We start from the raw sequence: 25,663 nt of genomic DNA on the forward strand, positions 1-25,663 counted from the left end.
AAGGCTTTGTATCAATATGTAATATATAATAAACAATGAAAACTATGTACCAGTATGTAATATATAATAAACAATGAAAACTATGTACCAGTATGTAATATATAATAAACAATGAAAGCTATGTATCAGTATGTAATATATAATAAACAATGAAAGCTATGTATCAATATGTAATATATAATAAACAATGAAAACTATGTACCAGTATGTAATATATAATAAACAATGAAAGCTATGTATCAGTATGTAATATATAATAAACAATGAAAGCTATGTATCAGTATGTAATTTATAATAAACAATGATAGATATGTATCAGTATGTAATATATAATAAACAATGAAGGCTATGTATCAATATGTAATATATAATAAACAATGAAAGCTATGTATCAATATGTAATATATAATAAACAATGATAGATAAGTATCAGTATGTGATATATAATAAACAATGAAGGCTATCTGTCCGTGTAATATATAATAAACAGTGAAGGCTATGTATCAATATGTAATATATAATAAACAATGAAGGCTTTGTATCAGTATGTAATATATAATAAACAATGAAGGCTTTGTATCAGTATGTAATATATAATAAACAATGAAAGCTATGTATCAATATGTAATATATAATAAACAATGATAGATATGTATCAGTATGTCATATATAATAAACAATGAAGGCTATGTATCAATATGTAATATATAATAAACAATGAAAGTTATGTATCAATATGTAATATATAATAAACAATGATAGATAAGTATCAGTATGTAATATATAATAAACAATGAAGGCTTTGTATCAGTATGTAATATATAATAAACAATGAAAGCTATGTATCAATATGTAATGTATAATACACAATGAAAGCTATGTATCAATATGTAATATATAATAAACAATGATAGATAAGTATCAGTATGTAATATATAATAAGCAATGAAGGCTATCTGTCCGTGTAATATATAATAAACAGTGAAGGCTATGTATCAATATGTAATATATAATAAACAATGAAGGCTATGTATCAATATGTAATATATAATAAACAATGAAAGCTATGTATCAATATGTAATATATAATAAACAATGATAGATAAGTATCAGTATGTAATATATAATAAACAATGAAGGCTATCTGTCCGTGTAATATATAATAAACAGTGAAGGCTATGTATCAATATGTAATATATAATAAACAATGAAGGCTTTGTATCAGTATGTAATATATAATAAACAATGAAAGCTATGTATCAATATGTAATATATAATAAACAATGATAGATATGTATCAGTATGTCATATATAATAAACAATGAAGGCTATGTGTCAATATGTAATATATAATAAACAATGAAAGTTATGTATCAATATGTAATATATAATAAACAATGAAAGTTATGTATCAATATGTAATATATAATAGACAATGATAGATAAGTATCAGTATGTAATATATAATAAACAATGAAGGCTATCTGTCCGTGTAATATATAATAAACAGTGAAGGCTATGTATCAATATGTAATATATAATAAACAATGAAGGCTTTGTATCAGTATGTAATATATAATAAACAATGAAAGCTATGTATCAATATGTAATGTATAATACACAATGAAAGCTATGTATCAATATGTAATATATAATAAACAATGAAGGCTTTGTATCAGTATGTAATATATAATAAACAATGAAAGCTATGTATCAATATGTAATGTATAATACACAATGAAAGCTATGTATCAGTATGTAATATATAATAAGCAATGAAGGCTATCTGTCCGTGTAATATATAATAAACAGTGAAGGCTATGTATCAATATGTAATATATAATAAACAATGAAGGCTTTGTATCAGTATGTAATATATAATAAACAATGAAGGCTATCTGTCCGTGTAATATATAATAAACAGTGAAGGCTATGTATCAATATGTAATATATAATAAACAATGAAGGCTTTGTATCAGTATGTAATATATAATAAACAATGAAAGCTATGTATCAATATGTAATATATAATAAACAATGATAGATATGTATCAGTATGTCATATATAATAAACAATGAAGGCTATGTGTCAATATGTAATATATAATAAACAATGAAAGTTATGTATCAATATGTAATATATAATAAACAATGAAAGTTATGTATCAATATGTAATATATAATAGACAATGATAGATAAGTATCAGTATGTAATATATAATAAACAATGAAGGCTATCTGTCCGTGTAATATATAATAAACAGTGAAGGCTATGTATCAATATGTAATATATAATAAACAATGAAGGCTTTGTATCAGTATGTAATATATAATAAACAATGAAAGCTATGTATCAATATGTAATGTATAATACACAATGAAAGCTATGTATCAATATGTAATATATAATAAACAATGAAGGCTTTGTATCAGTATGTAATATATAATAAACAATGAAAGCTATGTATCAATATGTAATGTATAATACACAATGAAAGCTATGTATCAGTATGTAATATATAATAAGCAATGAAGGCTATCTGTCCGTGTAATATATAATAAACAGTGAAGGCTATGTATCAATATGTAATATATAATAAACAATGAAGGCTTTGTATCAGTATGTAATATATAATAAACAATGAAGGCTATCTGTCCGTGTAATATATAATAAACAGTGAAGGCTATGTATCAATATGTAATATATAATAAACAATGAAGGCTTTGTATCAGTATGTAATATATAATAAACAATGAAAGCTATGTATCAATATGTAATATATAATAAACAATGATAGATATGTATCAGTATGTCATATATAATAAACAATGAAGGCTATGTGTCAATATGTAATATATAATAAACAATGAAAGTTATGTATCAATATGTAATATATAATAAACAATGAAAGTTATGTATCAATATGTAATATATAATAGACAATGATAGATAAGTATCAGTATGTAATATATAATAAACAATGAAGGCTATCTGTCCGTGTAATATATAATAAACAGTGAAGGCTATGTATCAATATGTAATATATAATAAACAATGAAGGCTTTGTATCAGTATGTAATATATAATAAACAATGAAAGCTATGTATCAATATGTAATGTATAATACACAATGAAAGCTATGTATCAATATGTAATATATAATAAACAATGAAGGCTTTGTATCAGTATGTAATATATAATAAACAATGAAAGCTATGTATCAATATGTAATGTATAATACACAATGAAAGCTATGTATCAGTATGTAATATATAATAAGCAATGAAGGCTATCTGTCCGTGTAATATATAATAAACAGTGAAGGCTATGTATCAATATGTAATATATAATAAACAATGAAGGCTTTGTATCAGTATGTAATATATAATAAACAATGAAGGCTATCTGTCCGTGTAATATATAATAAACAGTGAAGGCTATGTATCAATATGTAATATATAATAAACAATGAAGGCTTTGTATCAGTATGTAATATATAATAAACAATGAAAGCTATGTATCAATATGTAATATATAATAAACAATGATAGATATGTATCAGTATGTCATATATAATAAACAATGAAGGCTATGTGTCAATATGTAATATATAATAAACAATGAAAGTTATGTATCAATATGTAATATATAATAAACAATGAAAGTTATGTATCAATATGTAATATATAATAGACAATGATAGATAAGTATCAGTATGTAATATATAATAAACAATGAAGGCTATCTGTCCGTGTAATATATAATAAACAGTGAAGGCTATGTATCAATATGTAATATATAATAAACAATGAAGGCTTTGTATCAGTATGTAATATATAATAAACAATGAAGGCTATCTGTCCGTGTAATATATAATAAACAGTGAAGGCTATGTATCAATATGTAATATATAATAAACAATGAAGGCTTTGTATCAGTATGTAATATATAATAAACAATGAAAGCTATGTATCAATATGTAATATATAATAAACAATGATAGATATGTATCAGTATGTCATATATAATAAACAATGAAGGCTATGTGTCAATATGTAATATATAATAAACAATGAAAGTTATGTATCAATATGTAATATATAATAAACAATGAAAGTTATGTATCAATATGTAATATATAATAGACAATGATAGATAAGTATCAGTATGTAATATATAATAAACAATGAAGGCTATCTGTCCGTGTAATATATAATAAACAGTGAAGGCTATGTATCAATATGTAATATATAATAAACAATGAAGGCTTTGTATCAGTATGTAATATATAATAAACAATGAAAGCTATGTATCAATATGTAATGTATAATACACAATGAAAGCTATGTATCAATATGTAATATATAATAAACAATGAAGGCTTTGTATCAGTATGTAATATATAATAAACAATGAAATCTATGTATCAATATGTAATGTATAATACACAATGAAAGCTATGTATCAGTATGTAATATATAATAAGCAATGAAGGCTATCTGTCCGTGTAATATATAATAAACAGTGAAGGCTATGTATCAATATGTAATATATAATAAACAATGAAGGCTTTGTATCAGTATGTAATATATAATAAACAATGAAGGCTATCTGTCCGTGTAATATATAATAAACAATGAAGGCTATGTATCAGTATGTAATATATAATAAACAATGAAAGCTATGTATCAATATGTAATATATAATAAACAATGAAAGTTATGTATCAATATGTAATATATAATAAACAATGAAGGCTATGTCTCTGTGTAATATGTAATAAACAGTGAAGGCTATGTATCAATATGTAATATAAACAATGAAAACTATGTACCAGTATGTAATATATAATAAACAATTAAAGCTATGTATCAGTATGTAATATATAATAAACAATACAAGCTATGTATCAGTATGTAATATATAATAAACAATTAATGCTATCTGTCTGTGTAATATAAAATAAACAGTGAAGGCTATGTATCAATATGTAATATATAATAAACAGTGAAGGCTTTGTATCAATATGCAATATATAATAAACAATGAAAGCTATGTATCAGTATGTAATATATAATAAACAATGAAAGCTATGTATCAGTATGTAATATATAATAAACAATGAAGGCTATCTATTATATATTAAACAGACAGCCTTCATTGTTTATTATATATTACACAGATAGATAGCTTTCATTGTTTATTTAATATTACATATTGATACATAGCTTTCATTGTTTATTATATATTACACAGCCTTCATTGTTTATTACATATTACATATTGATACATAGCCTTCACTGTTTATTACATATTACACAGATACATAGCTTTCATTGTTTATTATATATTACATATTGATACATAGCTTTCATTGTTTATTATATTTTACACACTGATACATAGCTTTCATTGTTTATTATATATTACACAGACAAACAATGAAGGCTATCTGTGTAATATGTAATAAACAATGAAGGCTGTGTAATATATAATAAACAATGAAAGCTATGTATCAGTATGTAATATGTAATAAACAATGAAGGCTATGTATCTGTGTAATATGCAATAAACAGTGAAGGCTGTCTGTGTAATATATCATAGACAATAAAGGCAAACTTCAGTGTAATATGTGTTAAACGATGAAGGCTATATTTGAAAGAAGAAAAACTACCACAACAAGAGGACAGTCTTAAATTAGAGGGACAAAGGTTTAAAAATAATATCAGGAAGTATTACTTTACTGAGAGGGTAGTGGATGCATGGAATAGCCTTCCAGCTGAAGTGGTAGAGGTTAACACAGTAAAGGAGTTTAAGCATGTGTGGGATAGGCATAAGGCTATCCTAACTATAAGATAAGGCCAGGGACTAATGAAAGTATTTAGAGAATTGGGCAGACTAGATGGGCCGAATGGTTCTTATCTGCCGTCACATTCTATGTTTCTATCTGTGACAGACCACCGGGTTACTTACACTATTACATAGCTCCCAACCACCACCTTTCATTAAAAGAACTATGATCACCCACATATCAGAATATGCCCCCCAGCTGTCCCAGCTATTCAGCGGTCCCACAGTCTCTCGGCTAGAGTTTGGGTGGAACAGTTATACTGGCTATAATCACTTAGGCTATAATCACAAAGGGGGAATGGGAGTCCTTGGTGGCAACACTCGGGTACCCAGCGAGTAGGCCGCCACACTATCAGTCTGTGTAATACGTAATAAACAATGAAGGCTATCTGTCCGTGTAATAAGTAATAAACAATGAAGGCTATCTGTCCGTGTAATAAGTAATAAACAATGAAGGCTATCTGTCCGTGTAATAAGTAATAAACAATGAAGGCTATCTGTCCTTGTAATAAGTAATAAACAATGAAGGCTATATGTCCGTGTAATATGCAATAAATGATAAAGGCTAGGACACAGAGCCTATTAAAGGTACAGGAGGTGGAGACCAGGGTGGGACCTTAATTAACAAGACCACCTCCTTTCCCTATTTAAGTGGCACACACCCTTTACTCTTCGCTCAGTTGTACTGTCCTGACCTCTGGCTTCCCCGACTACTTTCTTCGCCTGATCCTTTGGTACTGCGAACTTGGTCCATTAACTGCATCTTAACTGTGATCCGACAGGTACATACGTAACGCTTTGGTAGAACTGCATATAATTATCTACATTTTGGGACATGATTTGTAAATTTATGAAAACAAGATGAATGTACCTCTGGATTTATTTCTGCTTCACCATATGGTGCTTTCTAAAAAACTATTTAAAAACATCCCTCCTACATGTTTTTCATTTATGTTTTTCAGTACAGAGCGCTGCACAGAAACGGGTACCTACAGTATTTATTTCATTTCACAGGGTTGATGGAACGAATTTCAGGGGCTTACGAGAACTCCCATAAAGGCAGGGCTGATAAGATGGATACAATCTGGGACGGATGGATTACTCATGGAATCTGAACCCTCAATACCCTTGGAACTAGTCAAACAGGTTCTACCGGCACATTCACAGAGTGTATCTACGGACACTGGGTATAGTCATCCTGAATGGAAATCATGGCGTTGTCCCTAGATTTCCATGTAACTAAATCTGTATTCATTTTTATCGACTGGCATACCAAATATAAACTCCAACAACTCCTACACAAGTCAAGCTTTATCTTTCAAATGACACGTAACGATCCTGTAATCGTTTTCATCTTTTATTAGTTGTTTTGCTATGTCTTGGTTTAATAAATAAAGACTGTTACAAAAAACAATTAATTATTTATGGTGCTGTAATCAACAATAACTTAATACGTGTATGTTGCTAATGTCAATCCTGCGAGGGTTTTGCAACAGGAAGAACTTGTACTCGGCACAGAATCCAGGGTGAGTTTACCGTTCAATGTCTTTCTTTTCTTTATTTCAAGGGGAGATGGTATGCCATTAAGTAACAAGTTAATTCTGCCGTATCACATGGAAAAAGCAACTAAATCGCAATTCTATACACTGATCAGGCACAACATTAAAACCACTGACAGGTGAAGTGAATAACATTGATTATATTGTTATAAAGGCACCTGTCAGGGGGTTGGATATATTAGCCAGCATGTGAACAGTCAGTTCTTGAATTTCATGTTTTGTAAGCTGGAAAATTGCAAGCAAAGAGATCTGAGTGACTTTGACAAGGGCCAGGGACTGGGTCAGAGGGTCTCCAAAAGGGAAGTCTTTCCGGTATGCAGAGGTTAGTGGCTACCAAAAGTGGTGCAAGGAAGGACAAGTAAAGCAGCATCAGGTTCATGGATGCCCAAGGCTCCTTGATGGATGTGGGGAGCAAGGTTAGCCTGACTAATCTCATCACACAGAGAAGCTACTGTAGATGTTGGAAAAATCCTGGCCATGATAGAAAAGTATCAAAACACCCAGTGCATCACGGTTTGCTGCGTATGGGGCTGCATAGCCACAGACCGAACAGAGTGCCTACAATGACTCCTGCCCACTGCAGATAATGCCTTCAATGGGAGAGTGATCATCAGAACTGGACCATGAAGCAATGGAAGAAGGTTGCCTGATCTTATGAATCACATTTTCTTTTAGATCAGGTGGATGAGTGAGTGTGTGTGTGTGTGTGTTGTTTACCTGGGGAAAAGATGACCATATCACTATGGGAAGTGGCAGGTCAGTGAAAGCAGTATTATTCTGGGCATTGTTCTTCTGGGAAACCTAGCATTCATGTGGATGTTACTTTGACACTAGAAAGTTTTGCAGACCATGTACACCCCTATATGGAAATGGTGTTCCCTGATTGCAGTGGCCTATACTCCAGTACGATAACGCACCTTGCCACAATGCAAAAATTGTTCAGGAATAGTTTGAGGAACATGACAAAGAATTCAAGGTGTCGCCTTGGCCATCCAAAGTACTAATTTCTCAATATGATTGAGCATCTATGGGATGTGCTGGAACAACAAATCCGATCCATGGAGGCCCCACTCGCAACTTGCAGGATCCAAAGGATCTGTTGCTAATGTCTTGGTGCCAGATACCACAGGACGTGTTCAGAGGTCTTGTGGAATCCATGTCTCGATGCATCAGAGCTGTTTTGACAGCACAAGGGAGACCTACATGATATTGGTTTTAATGTTGTGGCTGATCAGTGTATATCTAGCTGTAACCAGTGACATGACATATCTAACTGCAACCAGTGATGTAATATATCCAACTGTAACTGGTGATGTATTATATCCACCTATAAGTGGTGAGGTATTATATCTACCTGTGGTGATGTATTATATTCAAGAAGCACTTACAAAGCAGATTACCTGGAAGCCACTCGGAAATATTTCTGAATAAAGTAACATATGATAGCGAGAGGGAGGAGGGAGATCGTGAATATTGGCGTCACGTAGGATATCACCGCCAGAGCTGACACACACAGCAGCGTAGATCGACTGAGGCACTCCAGGGTCGCAGGAATGTGCTAAACAAAAGCAAATAAAACACACGTTAGGAAACCATTATCTTTCTTATAAGCAGGGCACATAGAAGAGTGTTCTCCATCTGGTGCTTGGAGTCATGAGAGATAGAGTGTTGTCCATATACGGTAATATTGGGCACAGAAACAGAAATTATTTTTACCATTTAAAAATGGACACTTCAGGTTTCCACACATTGGATGCACTGTGTAGGTTAGGTTACAGTTAGTAATACTGGGTGGGTTTATATTATTAAAGGGACACAATACGTCACCAGAACATTTACAGCTTATTGTATTTGTTCTGGTGAGAAAAATCAGTCGCTTCACGCTTTCTGTAGTATACACTGTATTTTCAGAGAAAATGCAGTGTTTACATTACAGCCTAGGGACACCTCTAGTGGACACCACTAGTGGCCATTCCTCAGATGACTACTAGAGGTGCTTCCTGGGGCAGTGCTGCACAGTGTGACTGACATTCAGTGTCTCCACCCTCTGTATGCAGACACTGAACTTTCCTCATAGAGATGCATTGATTCAATACATCTCTATTAAGAGATGCTGATTGGCCAGGGCTGTGTTTGGCTTATCTGCCTCCTTGACGAGCTCAGACAATCCAATGCTTTCCTATTGGAAAGCATTGTGATTGCCTGAGATCACCACTTCTGATGATGTCAGTCAAGGAGGCAGATCAGGGGCAGAGCCAATAGCAGCATACTGGAATAAAGATAAGATTTTAATATATTTGGTGGGGGCAAGGGGTATCTAGATGTTGTTTTAACACTATATGGTCAGGAATACATGCTTGTGTTCCTGACCATATAGTGTTCCTTTAAAAGGACACTCCAGGCTCCCACACATGTTAGGTGCACTGTGTAGGTTAGGTTACAGTTAGTTATACTTGGTGGATTTATATTATTAAAGGGACACTCCAGTCACTCAGTGCATATTAATAAAGGGACACTATGTGGGTTTATATTATTAAAGGGACACTCCAGACTCCCACACACATTAGGTGCACTGTGTAGGTTAGATTACATTATACTGAGTGGGTTTATATTATTAAATGTACAATCCAGGCTCCCACACGTTAGATGCACTGTGTAGGTTAAGTTACTTATATCAGATGGATTTATGACTCCTCTCCTGTTACGGTCAAAAAATTACCTACTAAGCCCTCAGTGAATACTTTTCTAACAACCTACTTCGTACCCCTACTTTTACCCTTTGTGTCGCTATACCCCACTCCCTCTAGAATGTAAGCTAATTGAGCAGGGCCCTCCACCCCCTCTGTTCCTGTGCGTCCAGTTGTCTGGTTACAATTACATGTCTGTTAGACCACCCATTGTACAGTGCTAAGGAATCTGATGGCGCTATATAAATAATAAAATAATAATAATAATAATAATAGCATTGCTATATAAACTCATCGGAATGATTCTGGACTTTTGACTCATCCTGTGTGTATATATTTAGTTTGGGTTCTTAAGTCCAGGACATTTCCCCCGAGCTATATAAGCTGTTTTTGCCCTGTCCTCCTTGAGAATGAAATGCGAGAAGGGGGATCATTTAGTTGGGTTTAGAAAGAGCACATGACATCAGAGGCTGCAGAGCTTGTAGTGACCAGATATTGAATGTCCCAGCAGACGTTCTGGCAGGGAGGGATGTTCTAGATGGGGTGCATACATCACACGCACAGAATGCCTTCTAAACTAACGGTTGTGTATATGCGAATAATCCCAGTTACTAAATTACGTGTTAGTCAGCTTCCGATAAACAAATAAACCTATAAATTGCTGGGAAATTCAGAACAGGAGCCAAATACTCAAAGTATCCACCAGGATGGCTGTATATTAACCTACTAACTTCCAAAGCACAGACAATATGTTTCACCCACTATTTGTGCATTCAAAAGCATTAACAATTTGAGTGCTAAAGATGTGTGTTGCAATTCTCTGGACACACCGCTGGCACTCGTAGAGTTAAATTCAAGATGTCTGAATGCGAATTCTAAACAAAAACATAGAGATAGGAGCGATAAATGATAAAACACGAATGAAGAAAAATGTAAGCTTAATTCAATGCTAATTAAATAAAAGTATATGTAGATTTGTAGAACAGGCTAACTTATAATTTTTTTTACATTTATTATTTAACCCCTTAAGGACCAAACTTCTGGAATAAAAGGGAATCATGACATGTCACACATGTCATGTGTCCTTAAGGGGTTAAGGAACTGGTTAGGAGAATATCCACTGATGCTACCGAATGGATTGTGATGGTTTAAAGCAGGCTTCCCCAAACTCTGGCCCTCCAGATGTTGCTGAACAACAACTCCCATGATTCTATGAATGAAATAGATAGACTGAGAATCATGGGAGTTGTAGTTCAGCAACATCTGGACGGCCAGAGTTTGGGGAAGCCTGCTTTAAAGGGACACTGTAGTCGCCAGAACCACTAAAGCTTAAAAAGACACGGTAGCCACCAAAACAACTTTAGCTTAATAAAGCAGTTTTAGTGTATAGATCATGCCTTTAAAGTTTCACTGCTCAATTCTCTGCCATTTATGAGTAAAATCACTTTTGTTTATGTTTATGCAGCTCTAGCCACAACTCCCCTGGCAGTGGAGCTTAATAAAGCAGTTTTTGTGTATAGATCATACCGCTCGAGCCTCACTGCTCAATTCTCTGCCATTTATGAGCTAAATCACTTTTGTTTCTGTCCACACCTAGCCACACCTCCCCTGGCCTTGACTGACATAGTCTGCATGAAAACAAAATGGTTACATTTTTAATCACATGTAACTTAATTTTGAAAGTTTGTATCTCCGGCTCTGTAAATTGAACTTTAATTACACATGGGAGGCTCCTGTAGGGTCTAGCAAGCTATTAACAGAACAGAAGATAATCAATTATAAATTAAACATATTTTGCAATAAAGGAAGTGTAAATATTAGATGACTCTTTACAGGAAGTGTTTAGGAAGGCTGTGTAAGTCACATGCACAGAGGTTTTTTAGGGCTGCATTAACAAAGTGATTTAACTTCTAAAGTGATTTAACTTCTAAATTGACCAGTGAGACTGCAGGAGCATGATCTATACACCAAAACTGCTTCATTAAGCTAAAGATGTTTTGGTGACTATAGTGTCCCTTTAATGTAGTGGTTCTGGTGTCTATAGCCTATCCCTGCAGGCTTTTCAATGCAATCATTGCCTTTCTCAGAGAAAATGCAGTGTTTACATTACTGCCCAGTAATACCTCTAGCGGCTGTCACTCAGACAGCCACTCAATGTGCTTCCTACCTGATATTCAGCGTCTCCACGCTCTGCATGGAGACACTGAACGCTCCCCATAGAGATGCAACTGATTCAATGTAGATCTATTAGAAGAGATGCTGATTGGCGCAGCGAGATATTTTGTCACACAGGTGCAATAGCCTCTCAATGACTGACAACCTCAGCCATAGAGTCAGGATCAGCTGCGGGAGGAAGAAAACTCACTTTCAACTTAACAGAGGGGGACCGGTAACCTAAACAGTTAATATAGTGTTAGGAATAGATGTCTGCATTCCCGACGCTATATTATTCCTTTAAGCAAATTGTGATTTTAGTTAACCCACATAATTAGATTATTTTGCAAATAAATTTAGTTGCCATTTATTCCACTGAATATCAATAAACCATGCCCTGATGTGGTCTGCAATCACATTTAAATCTTTTCAAAAGCTCCTATCAGCATCACATAGTTATAAAATGCTTTAACAGGAATTTTGCAGCAACGAATAACAGTAGAGTTCTAGAATTAAAATAGCAGTAACATACCTGATCGATTGTATTAAAATCTGCAGAAAATCTGTTCAATATGCTACCAAGTGGTGTGGTTTCAAAGAACCTAACATGGAAAAAAATCAACCCAGAGGGTTCAATTAATAACAAATAATGTAATGCTGGATTTTGGTAGACTGGTACATTTTGTTACAGTCGTAAATTATCTAGAGTGTTTTTGAAGTTGGTTGCTTAGGGTCAGCATTTTAAAGATTGTTGAATTCTATACAAAATCTCTCAGGTTTCTTCTCAATGTTTGGAGGGAGGAAAATGGACAGGGTCAGTGGCATACATACGATCCATGGAGCCCTGCTTGCAAAAACTGATCCATGGGCCCCTCTCCCACTCTGACTCCCTCCTCTCCTTCCTCCTCCCGTGCGGCTTCCGGTGGTTGCTGGGAGGAAGTGACCGGGGCAGTTACTACCTCCCAGCTTCTGACATCATCAGAGGGGGCCCAGTTGCGCTGTTAAAGCGCAGCAATGACTGAGCCCCCTGGAAAATAATTTCCATAAGGTGGCCCTAACAGCTTGAGCCACCCGATTGTCCCCTACAATGCGCCCCGGCATAAAAAAGTCCATAGAGTTGTTTTGTAAAACATTCTAAAATTGTTACATTTCATAAAACCAAACTAAAGTAAAAATGTAATAAGAAATAATAAGTATCAAAATTTGCCATAATAGAAAATTCATCAAATCTTTCTATAAGGAGAGATTCAATTTTATTACACTAATATCCAATGTAAAAGCTCATTAAAGGTCATGGGAAAAAAAATTACGTTAAACTCTACATTCCGTGTAAATTAAATACTGTATCACACAAAACACTGTACAGGAGAAATTAAAATTCTCAGCAGGTTATTACAATAAACTAGGATTGGCTGGAAGATTGCTCTACAGCTGTTGTAAAGCTACAAATCCTGTGATGCTTTGCCAGACTTAATGGAACACTCTAAGCCAGGGGTTCCCAACCCAGTCCTCAAGTACACCCTACTGGTCCAGGATTTAGGGATTACCCTGTTGTGTCTAAAGTGATTTTGTTTTTTTCTTATTCTAAAAACATCTTCTTAGACACAACTGGGCAATCCCTAAATCCTGGACTGTTAGGGGGGAATTGAGGACTGGGTTGGGAACCACTGCTCTAAGCTAAATATGTACTACAGATCAGTGTATTACAATTTAAAGGTACAAAGATCCTTAAAACACTTTATCTGTGAAGACTGTGTTCTGTTTTTTTTCATACTAGAAAAAGTGACAGATTTCAAAAGAATTGCCACTTTTATAAATGCCGCTTGTCACACCCCTCTGGCTGTCAATCACACAACTAGCCCTCTTACTTCCTGGTTTGGTTAGCTCAGTGGAGCTAAACTCAAGAGGCAGCAATTTTCCAGAGCAACTGACTTGCAAAGACTTTTTACTGAGCGGCACTGTGAAATCTGTGATTGGACAGCCACATTAAATCTGGGTAGGGTTAGAAAGGGTAGGCTCGAAAAGGCTGCAGACAGGAGATCTACAGCTTTTGCAGGCTGTTTTAGATATATCCACAATGAAGAAATACATGCTTTCATTGGGGTATACCTACTAAACAGTGATTCACTTCCTGATCACTTGTGATCTCTGCAACTCGCACTCTGACTCCTGCTCAATCACACACTGCCACTGCCAATCACCAAATCACACACACACATAGAGCTGCTTTTATTGTGCAGTACTGTGTGTGTGATTTTGAGCGGGTGGTGAGACCACTGTATGGGCCATCCAGGGAGGCTTGGGTACACGCTGCCCCCTGCCCAGCCTGCCCCTGGTAGAAGCAGATAAAAAACAGGGCTGTCCCTGGCATACATAGACTGGCCCTCCTCAGCTGTACTGATAATATGGAATTAGCACTTATGCATTATCAACGTCATTTCTGGACAATCTGAATGGCAATGACAGGCTGAGAGAAGTGGGCTAAATGGATTGACATAAAACAGGGATGGCACCTGCACATTCTAGGTTACAGAACCATGACACTGAGCTGTGTGTTCCCCATAAATACCGGACTTCATCAGAATAAGACAATTGAATAAGACAATTTTAGAATAATTGTCATTAGAATAAGACAATTGTCTTCACGCTACAAGGCTGAATATCAAATATCGAGTTGCATTAATACAGAGCTGGGCCTTTAATTCCCTTTTCAATCTGTCTGTGTATCACAGATCGATGGCCCGAATCAGCCACTTAAACAAAGCTAATTCCAAATGCATTACTAGGGAAAATTTGTAGGTACCCTGGTGTAAATAGCTGATCATGGCTGCAATTCCATATGTTTCATTTATTATCTCATGATAATTTAATTTTGCCAGTGTATATATTGTACATATTTCTGGCCATCTCTTATTTTGTGATCACACTCTCTCACAATCTGTGACCCCACTTACTGGGTGAACTAATGCTTTATTTCAATGATTCCATGCTGTCTGAGGATTATTTGAATATGAAAATGATCTGCTGCCAATCTGCCATTTAATTTTGACTATAATTCCTAAAGTGTGAGTTTCAAAGTGGATCTAAAAATTTAAGTCAAAATAAGACAACTTGAAAACGAATGAACTTTTCCATTTTGACTATTCTAGCCTGAAGTTTCAAATTCACTTTGAAGACCCATCAATTCATGCTTTAATGAATAACTCTGCATGTGAATTGAATTTATTTATCCCCGTCACCCAGTTGCTCACAGAGTTTAATTGAATCTTACAGGCGGCTTGACAGAAGTCGTCAGCACGTTATAATCCAGTTTAAACTGTAATGGGATGTGCTACAAACTGGAAACATTTTAGGGGGGGGTGTGAACCAGCGATATTTATGGTAGTTTTTTTGGCTGGATGCCTGGATCATGATTATGGCAGTTCTGCGCAGCGAATGCTACAAGTGAGTCATAGATCAGTGAGACTAATCGTGACCAGCTCTTGTGTGAGCGATCACCACCTGCGTCTTATAGGAGTCCGTCCCGTACACTAGTTCAAATAATCATTATTTCACGATTCCACAGGGTTTATCCACTAAACAGGGGATTGTCTAACACTGACAAGGGAATTATAAATTCTAGGCTAAAGTAACCAACATGGCAAATAAATGTATTCTACTTCAGCATCTGTGGCCAAAAATGTGCAATTCTTGTTCCTCAATTCTCAGTTAAATGTGATTATTGCATCAGACCTGGTATAATTATTTGTCAGTCATGTGTCTCAGATAACACTCCACAGCCCAAATGAAATTATTTTTTTCTAATCACTGTTTAGTAGATGTGCCCCAAATGAAAGCATGCATACATTTAGTTATGCATTTTTAATTAGAGTCTATCTAAGCTTGCAGAAATTGCAGATATCTTGTCTGCAGCCTTTGTAAGCCCTCACGTTTTTTACTCCAATCAGAGGCGCGCATGCCAAATTCTGGAGGTACTGGAAGTGGAAGAAATCCTCCCTGCCTGTCTGATTGACACTAAGGGAGGTGTTTCTGCAATTATAAGTAAGAGTGATCATTTCAAATAGAGATTGGCACTTTTATAAACTGCTATTAAAATGAGCATATTCTGAAAGCTCAAGTGACTTAATGTGTGTGGAGATCTCTTTAGGTGGCTCTTCTAAATGTGAGACTATATTATATAATATTTGGTTTTATTTCATATACACTGATCAGTCCAGTGGTGTATCCTGGTTTTGTGCTGCCCTAGGCTCACATCAACACTTTTTTTTTCTTTAACCCCCTCCTTACCTTTGGGAATGCTGGGGGGGGGGGGTCATCTTTCTCCCTGGTGGTCCAGTGGCTGCTGGGCGGTGGGGCGGCGCTGGCGGGCGGCTGGCGAGGGAGCACTTCCTCTGAGCTGTCAACTCAGCTGGCGAGGGAGCACTTCCTCTGAGCTGTCTGCTCAGCTCCCTCGCGCGCCGCAGAGTGAGGCTGGGAGGTGGAGCCGGAATATGACGTCATATTCCGGCTCCCAGCCTCACTCTGCAGCGCGCGAGGGAGCTCAGCAGACAGCTCAGAGGAAGTGCTCCCTCGCCAGCCGCCCGCCCGACCGCCCAGCAGCCTACCGGCATGTCTGTTAGCCACAAGGCTAACAAGACATTTGCCTTGGGCATTTGGGGGCGGCTTTTTTTGCCGCCCCCTGGAAAATGCCACCCAAGGCAAATGCCTTGTTTGCCTCGCGTCTAAAACGTCCCTGGATCAGTCACAACATTAAAACCACTGACAGGTGAAGTGAATAAAATCGATCATATTGTTACAATGCCACCTGTCAAGGGGTGGAATATATCAGGCAGCAAGTGAACAGTCATTTCTTGAATTCATGTGTTGGAAGCAGAAATGAAAATATCTGGGTGATAAGGGTTAAATAATGAAGTCTAGACGACTGGGTCAGAGCATCTCCAAAACTACAAATCTTGTGGGGTGTTCACGGTATGCAGTGTTTAGTACCTACTAGAAATTAAATGAAAGACAACCATTGAACCGGCATCAGACTGTCCATGATGACCCCTGTCCACTGCCGAAAGTGCCTCCCATTGGGCCATGAGCATCAGAACTGGACCATGGAATAATGGAAGAAGGTTGCCTGGTCTGATTAATAAAGCTTTCTTTTAGATCAGGTGGATGGGCGGGTGCTTGTGTGTTTACCTGGGGAAGAGATGTCAGCAGGATGCACTAAGGGAAAAAGGCAGGCCGGCGGAGGCAGTGTTATGCACTGTGCAATGTTCTGCTGGGAATCCTTGGGTCCTGGCATTTATGGAAATTACTATGACTTGTACCACCTACCTAGAGATCGTTGCAGACCACATACAACCCTTCATGATGTTCCCTGATGGCTGTGGCCTCTCTCAGCAGGAGAATGCATCCTGACACATTGCAACAATTGTTCCGGGATGGTTTGAGTAACATGACAAAGAGTTCAAGGTGTTGCCTTGGCCTCAAAATTTCTCAGATCTAAATCCGATTGTGCATTTGTGGGATATGTTAGAACAACAAATCCGATCTGCTGGTAATGTTTTGCTCCAGATACCACAAGACTCAGAGATCTTGTGGAGTACATACCTGAATGCATCAGAGCAGTTTTGGCAGTATGAGGGAAACCTACACAAAATTAGGCAGGTATTTTTAATGTTGTGGCTGATCAGTGTATATACCACTCGTAATCAAGGGCCTCAATCCAAGAGTCATTTGTATGCCCTCTTCCATATATATGGACCAAAAGCCTTTCCTAAAACCTTGTCCTATACCAGGCATAGGCAACCTTTGGCACTCCAGATGTTTTGGACTACACCTCCCATGATGCTTTGCCAGCATTATGGGTGTAAGAGCATTATGGGAGATGTAGTCCAAAACATCTAGAGTCCCGAAGGTTGCTTATCCCTGTCCTATACCAAGCCCTATGTCCCTTCCTAAACCCTATCATGTTCTATGAATCCCTTCACTAAATCTACACCTGCTGTAATAAACATATACTGTGCTGTATGAACTGTACACCCTGAGCAATACCTTCACACTATGCTGTATGCTTATCTTCAAAAAGAAATAAACAAGGAGAGAGGACAGCTAATTAGCCTGGCATAGAAGTAGTAAACCGCTGGAAGTTAAAATCTAACTTGTAATCCATAAACTAAACAGAGATACATATAGTGAAAGCTCTAAATGTGTCTAAAGAAAATAAACTTAAAGTATATGTATACAAGTATTAAGGACACAAAACACATAGATTTGAATCATACATGTACAAAAGAAAATTACATTAACAAAAAAGGTATATACAGAAAATGCTATAATATATATATGTCTCATCCCAGTTGATAGAGGTAGAGCAATGTAACAAATTGCTAAGTATCAAAATAAGAACTATCAGTGTAAGTGTCAGGGCAGAGCAATATAGTATACAAATGGAATGCTGCTGTGCTGTGCCAGGGGCAACCACCAGATAAGCAGCTCTACACCTGAATGCAACTATGTTAAAATAATCAAAGGAAAAATCAACTGATGATGTCAGTCTATGGCATTGAAAGTTCGGTGGACTGCTCAAAGAAATTCTAATCTGTGCCTTCGAGGGCACCTGTGCTTTGCTGAATGTAAAATCAGACTGTCACTAGAGGGCAGTGTACCACTTACTTAATTATCTAAATACCCGAGCCAGTGGAGTTGTCATATGCAGTAGTAACGACCTTCTGTCATACACATATGTTGTGTGTATTGATTATCACATCTGTCGAGGCTGAAAGAAAAAAAGACTTGGCTCGGGGAGGAAAGAAGCCCCAACGCGTGTTTTGCGAGTTGGGCGGCTCTTGCTGTGTCACTTCTCACAATATTTTAGGTGACAATGTAAGTATCCCAAAATCAGACTCTGTGCTTTACAGGGCCCTAGTAGGGGCTTTGGCCTATGTCAGCCCCTTCCCCTTCCCCTGCGATGCCCCTGATTGTAATACGCTTGAATCAAGTCATTCACATCCAGCTGTACAATTAGCTTTCATAGTTTCCTTATTGTTGTTAACAGAGGATTTACGTCATTGGTCTTTATTTTCTGTATACCTTCTGGTATAGTTAGGGCCCCTTGCAAGGGTAGTGCGCTGATTACTTTCCACAAGTATTTGGCTCACGATTACCTCTATATATGCTTTATATTTTCAGAATTTTCAGATTTAAGATTAACAGTTTCTGATCCAGAAAGAGCATTTTTCCACTTTGGAGTAAAGTAGTATTTTTTATTTATTTTCAATCAAAAGCATAAACAAATGTATATTTTAGCCTATATTACTATGTAACATTTTTTTTATCAGCTGTGCTGCTTCTCTTATCTGCTGATATATTACGTGTACACACAGCTTCTAGCGTTATTAAAGTAACATTTTATCTCCTTATTTATAGCTTAAAGAACCACTATAATCACCCAGACCACTTCAGCTCAATAAAGTGGTCTGAGTGTAAGGTCCCCCAGGTTTTAACCCTTCAGATGTAAACATAACAGTTTCAGAGAAACTGCTATGTTTACACAGCAGGGTTAATCCAGCCCCTAGTGGCTGTCTTCCTGACAGCCGCTAGAGGCGCTTCCATGACGCTCAATGTGAAAATCGCATTGAGCACGCAGAACGTCCATAGGAAAGCATTGAGAAAATGCTTATTTGGCTCTACTCGGCAGATGACATCAGAGGGGGAAGAGAGGTCACCAGTGGGAGCACGGCGCTGGATAAAGGTAAGTGGCTGAAGGGGTTTTAACCCCTTCAGCCCAGCGTGAGGGGGGCCCTGACGGAGGGAGGGACCTAAGGGTTATATAGTGCCAGGAAAACGAGTTTGTTTTCCTGACACTATAGTGATCCTTTAAATCACACAACATTTATCTATAAATAAGGCACAACCAATAGTATTTAGAATTATCCTGTGGATACCTCATTGGCGCTAGTATGACTGCGTTGAGTAGACTGTTGTGTAGTTTCTTGGCGACTCTCAGACCCGTCCATTCCACCGCTATCGATGTGGCCAGACACATAATAATTCCCAGACAGGAGAGGATGCTGAACACCATAGAGTATGGGGAGTGATCAAACCGGCATTCCTAAAGGAGGTGATTGGCAGAACATTATATCAATATGATTCTTTCAGAAAATAAACATTTATTGGGTTCCTTATCTAAAGCAAAAAGGGTAAAACCGTGGTAATGCATAATGGATAAAGTATCATAACGGTTTAATTAACATTGTTTTAACACATATTACCTTGTGTGATATTTTTTTTAAGAATTGGAAAAAAAAACCATTTATCTTAGTAGTCAAGTTTTCAAAAAACAAATACATTTTTGCAATAAATTTGAGGGGAAAAAGAACAGACAGGATTTGTGAATTTACTATGAGCAAAAACAAAGCTGAAGTCATATCTAAAAACCAATAAATATATATATATATATATATATATACATTATATCACACAAATATTGTAACAAAGAATCGCACCCTTGTGGTTTAATTACAAGGAGAGAGTTAGGATAAAATAGCCAAAATCTTCTAAATTTGGAATAGCAAAAAAACTGACAATGGAATAGCAAATTTTAGGTGATAATGTCAAAGCTATGAGAGAGAGAGAGCTAGGAGGATGAATGTTTCACAATTCAGCTATTCTTAAAATTAGCAATTTATTGTAGTTTCTCCAAAATCCCAACATTTTGGGCAATTTTCTTCAATTCAGCTACCTTGTTCTAAAGTCTGCCAGATGGTGTGAGTTTCTATCAATTCAAGGTTAAATGAATAAGTCTTTCAATGCAAAATGATTCTCTTTGATAGACTGTTGCTATTCAATGCAATCCTGCAAAATTGTATTTTTTAAAACTAACTCCTTTAAGCGTCTCCTTTAATCCTTTCTGGAGGGGTGATCCACTATGATTGCACCACGATCAGTGTCAACGTTTGTCTAAATGGACTAGATGACATTTTTCACTCAAGTAGTCTACTGACTGCTGTAATGTGTACACTTAAAATGGCAGTCTGGGCACAAACTTAATTGTATACTTTTCTATCTATGTGCATTAGTGAAGATATAAATTACACTTTAGTGGATACAAAACAGTGTTAATTTTGGCGGCAAATTTCAATTGAGTTTTAGTCATAGTATTTTGACTAAACGGCCATTTTGGTTTGAGTCGTATTTTAGTCATCTAAATTGTTTTAGTTTTAGTCATATTTTAGTCATCTGAATTGTTTTAGTCAACTCCCTGTCATTTTAACGAAATAGGGGGCGCGGCTTCACGAGGCTCCCGGCGCTGGAACGAGGTGAGTAAAATGGAGAGTCCCTTTAACAGACACTAAGAGTTTCTATGTACCAGACACCAAGTTGTTGATAATTAAAAACTGCATCTGAAGATTTTGTCAAAAATAGCTAATTTCGAAATATCTTTCATCACAGCTATTTTAGCCTACATTTTGCCATTCAGATTTTAGATTGTTACAATTTGAAGTTTATTGAATAACTCTGTCAGTCGATTCAATGTGATGTGTTGACGTGATGACATGTTTATGAAGGTTGTTAGGGCTGTCTGTTATGAACAAGGCACATTAACACATCCTGAATTCCCCCCTATAAAGGGACGGACTCTGTGGTTTGGGTCGGAATGGGATTGTAGTAGTATTTAGGACTAACAATAAATCCCACCAATGTTCACAAAACTTGTCACATCACATCGCTGTATTCAAGAGGTGTTATTGGAACAATATTTCTAGAACACAAGACCAGTCTTGACAGTTATTTTCATTTGAGTATTTTCTTCAACATACTAAAATATAAAATATATATATATATATTTCCAGGTCCCAGCACTCGATGTTCCCGGTCTTTTTGTGCTCCGATGCACAATCTCCAACCAAAATATATATACCTAGTATAGAGCACTCTGGAGTCTTGGTAAAGTAAATTCAAACTGCTGCTTTATTAAGCAAACACAATAGTCGACGTTTCAGTCTATGCAGACTTTTTTCAAGACTTGAAAAAAGTCTGCATAGACTGAAACGTCGACTATTGTGTTTGCTTAATAAAGCAGCAGTTTGAATTTACTTTACCAAGACTCCAGAGTGCTCTCTACTAGGTATATATATATATAGTGTATCCAAAAATCTTAAATTGAGGCCAATGATGGATACAGATCTGGACATTCTGATAGTTTTGATCTTCTTTTACTAAGAACCTAAAAACTTATTACCTAAAGTTTATTTTTGTAATTATTCTCAATGAATGGAGTTGATAAATCACAACCCCCTTCAAACAAGCAGTTATATATATATATATATATATATATACACACACATCCATTTATGCTAAAGCAAAATGATAAAACCAAAAGATTTAATTGTTAAATTTTATAATACCACGATGACCAGTAACCTGCATTTTAACACAATTCAAATTCTTATACAAGGCTGGCTTGAAAATATTTCCTCCGATGGTCAAATGAAATATCACATTGTGCATTGACATTATTAAAGGCATACTTAAATACCTGTCCCTTCAGACAAATTGTCGATGTTGAATTGACAATTGCGTCTGATGTCCACTTTGCCAGCCAGAAGTCGATGGCTACCATAACGGAATGTTTCAGGAACTGGGAGAGGATGAGCAGTGGTAGTAACAAGAAGCCTGCCGAACTCAGATACTTTCCACAGGCTTTCCATGGCATCTTTGCCCTCTGGTGCAGAAGTGTTGAGAAATTGTCATCATCCTCTTCACTGTCTGAAAACTCTTCTACTGCGAGCAAAGATAAAAAGAAAAAAGGTTGATAAAAAATGCTTTAAGATGCCACCGCAGCCACCATGAATTACCATAATGTATTGTTAACAGTGTAATGTGCGATGTCATCCGATAGTGTGAAATCAAAAGGGGTAGTAGTAGTATGTGAAATTGGGTAGTGTGAATTAGTTAGCACCAAATTAAAGATGAGAAGGTTATACACTTCCTCTAGACTTGAATAAAGAAAAGGAAAAAAGTTCTACTCAGGATATGAATGCTTCTGTGACGGTACTTAACCAATTCTTGCGCATGTTGGTTGGGAAGCTCTGCTTGCATTTGGACTTCCTGAACGCGCCAAATGCACTAATCAGAAGGTGAATGCATTTGCGTATTCTAGAAGAGTACTCATGGCGCATATCTATTGTAATTTCCAGGTCTAGGAGTGCCGCGTCATCACTGAGACGGACCCCATTCCCAAGTTTTTTGCGTTGTAGGGAGACGTGTACCAATCAGTGTCCACTTAAGGTGTGAATAACGTTTTCAGCCACATAGTCTTTGCGCTGTCGTGATTTCCTCTTGGTTCCAGGTATAGTGCGTTATATAGTCCCTGATTTTCTGTTTATGCGATTTTTGCTTGTTTACTGACTGTTCTAACCTGTGTTATCCCGACTTGACTAGTTATATCGTATTTCCTTATTTTTTGTTTCCTGATCTTGGCTAGTTTCACGTTTATATATGTTAAACCCAGCCATTCTAAAGTGCTCTCTGTCTTCATATTCCTGACCTATACTACTAAGTTGGTAGTGTAGCCACAACACCCTCTTGTCAAATAAAGATTGGAGAAAATCTCTGATTTTTTTGGTGTAAAAATGTTAATGTGGAATTATTCCTCTATTTTTTTTAAACCAAAATGTAGACAAAACAAAAAAAAAAATGCAAAAGGATTATAAACGCAAACCAGAAAAAATACCTACCTGCATTGATTGTGCTAAGCAGAGTACACATTAATTTCTAACACTGCTTAAGAAGCAGCAACTTCATTAGCCAATCAGTGTTCATTGGTGCTAATGTATGGGATAAACATAGGATGATGTACAGAATATTTCAGTGTTTCCTACGGAAAGCACCAGGGAGGCCTAGCTCTGCCCTTGCTGCTTGCACAGTATTTGTAACCAATTTCAGCTGTCCATTTCCAAACAGAATCAGTTAAATTCTGCAGAATTACCCCCAGAATGTACTTTTTTTTCCAAAAACTGTCTAACTCTGAATATACACAGTAAGCAGGATAAGATGTATTGCCTTAACCCCTTAAGGACACATGACATGTGTGACATGTCATGATTCCCTTTTATTCCAGAAGTTTGGTCCTTAAGGGGTTAAAGGAACTCTCTTATAAAAAAACAAAAAAAAACCCAAATATTAGAGGTGCTCAATATTTAGAATATTGAGTCATTTTTTTTTATTTTTAATCATTAAAATCGCTATTTTAAAGGTAAAACTTACCTTTATTCCAGGGCCCGGACAGTCTCCGTACTGCATGTCATCAATTTGTCCACACGGTGCATTCACATTAATTGGCCAATCCAAGGCTTCACGTTAAGAAGCATCCTATCCATTGGACACGCACAGCATCCAATGTTATCATACTTTGCAAACTGATTCCAGACATCAAAATGATTCAATAACTGATTTTTGTCTTAGTCTGGAGCCCCTGGTGGCTGTTTGTGTGAATGACAGACAGTAGGTGTGGAAAGTGCCAAATGCAAACAGTGTGTTTCTAAGGAGCAGCATCTTTTCCACAAATGACTTCATTAGGATGAAGTCATTTTAATGTGCCTTTAAACTTTAATTGTCCACCTGTTTGCAATGCCTCTTTAATTAAAAAGTAATTGCTTGAGTTAAATTAAATATAATGAATTACCTTCATCATCTTCATCATCTGCTAAAAAGGCTTCCCTGGAGTACATTGTTCTTTTCATGTTTTTCCTGTCCCCCGAGGACTTTCTGTCTATTATGATCTCCTAAACAGAAAGGTTAGAAGAAACAGAAATTGTTAAAAAAAAAAAAAAAAAAATCTATCCAGATACTTAAAGTTCTTACCAATTATTCTAATTTCTATATATCTCATTTCAATTAAACCATTGACTGGAAGGAATATGTATATATAGACAGATACACACTGACACACAGGCAGATACACAGATGCACAAACTTACACACATGCAGATACACAGATATACAGAAACACGACACACATACAGACACACAATATTTTTCACTACTGTCTGAGGCTTTTGGGAGTCAGAGGCTGGCTCTCCCAAAATGCACTCCCTCCTCTCTGCCTTCTCCTCCAGCATGGCTCAGTCTATGTTTAGGTGCATGGGCCACCCAATGGGTCCATCAGTAAGCAGGACCCAGTACAGCCACATAGTTCAGCCGCTGTGTATATCGGGTAAAGGGGACATATTTAAAGGAACACTATAGGGTCAGGAATACAAACCTGTATTTCTGACACTATAGTGGTAAAAACACTATCTATCCCCCCTGGTCGCCCTTGCCTTCCTAATTATAGTCATACTTTTATTCCAGTCTCCTGGTGCTGGTTCTGCCCCTGATCTGCCTCCTTGGCTGACATCATCATAAGTGATGATCTCGGC

General features: G+C 36.2%; 1 protein-coding gene across 3 annotated transcripts in view; it reads right to left on the reverse strand.

The window, feature by feature from the left end:
* Positions 1-25,663, reverse strand: part of ABCC8 (ATP binding cassette subfamily C member 8) — a 187,996-nt gene that overhangs the window by 18,064 nt on the left and 144,269 nt on the right. For 2 of the 3 annotated variants that reach the window (XM_063437920.1, XM_063437918.1), the window contains 5 exons: positions 24,928-25,027; positions 22,780-23,024; positions 20,186-20,352; positions 12,784-12,853; positions 8,811-8,968 (listed from right to left, as the gene is read on the reverse strand). In XM_063437920.1, the coding sequence (XP_063293990.1) occupies positions 8,811-8,968; positions 12,784-12,853; positions 20,186-20,352; positions 22,780-23,024; positions 24,928-25,027 (740 nt within the window). The remainder of the gene's footprint in view (positions 1-8,810; positions 8,969-12,783; positions 12,854-20,185; positions 20,353-22,779; positions 23,025-24,927; positions 25,028-25,663) is intronic. The other variant, XM_063437919.1, reaches the window with a different exon arrangement.

Source organism: Pelobates fuscus, chromosome 12 (assembly GCF_036172605.1).
Source record: "Pelobates fuscus isolate aPelFus1 chromosome 12, aPelFus1.pri, whole genome shotgun sequence".
Taxonomy (NCBI): Eukaryota; Metazoa; Chordata; class Amphibia; order Anura; family Pelobatidae; genus Pelobates; species Pelobates fuscus.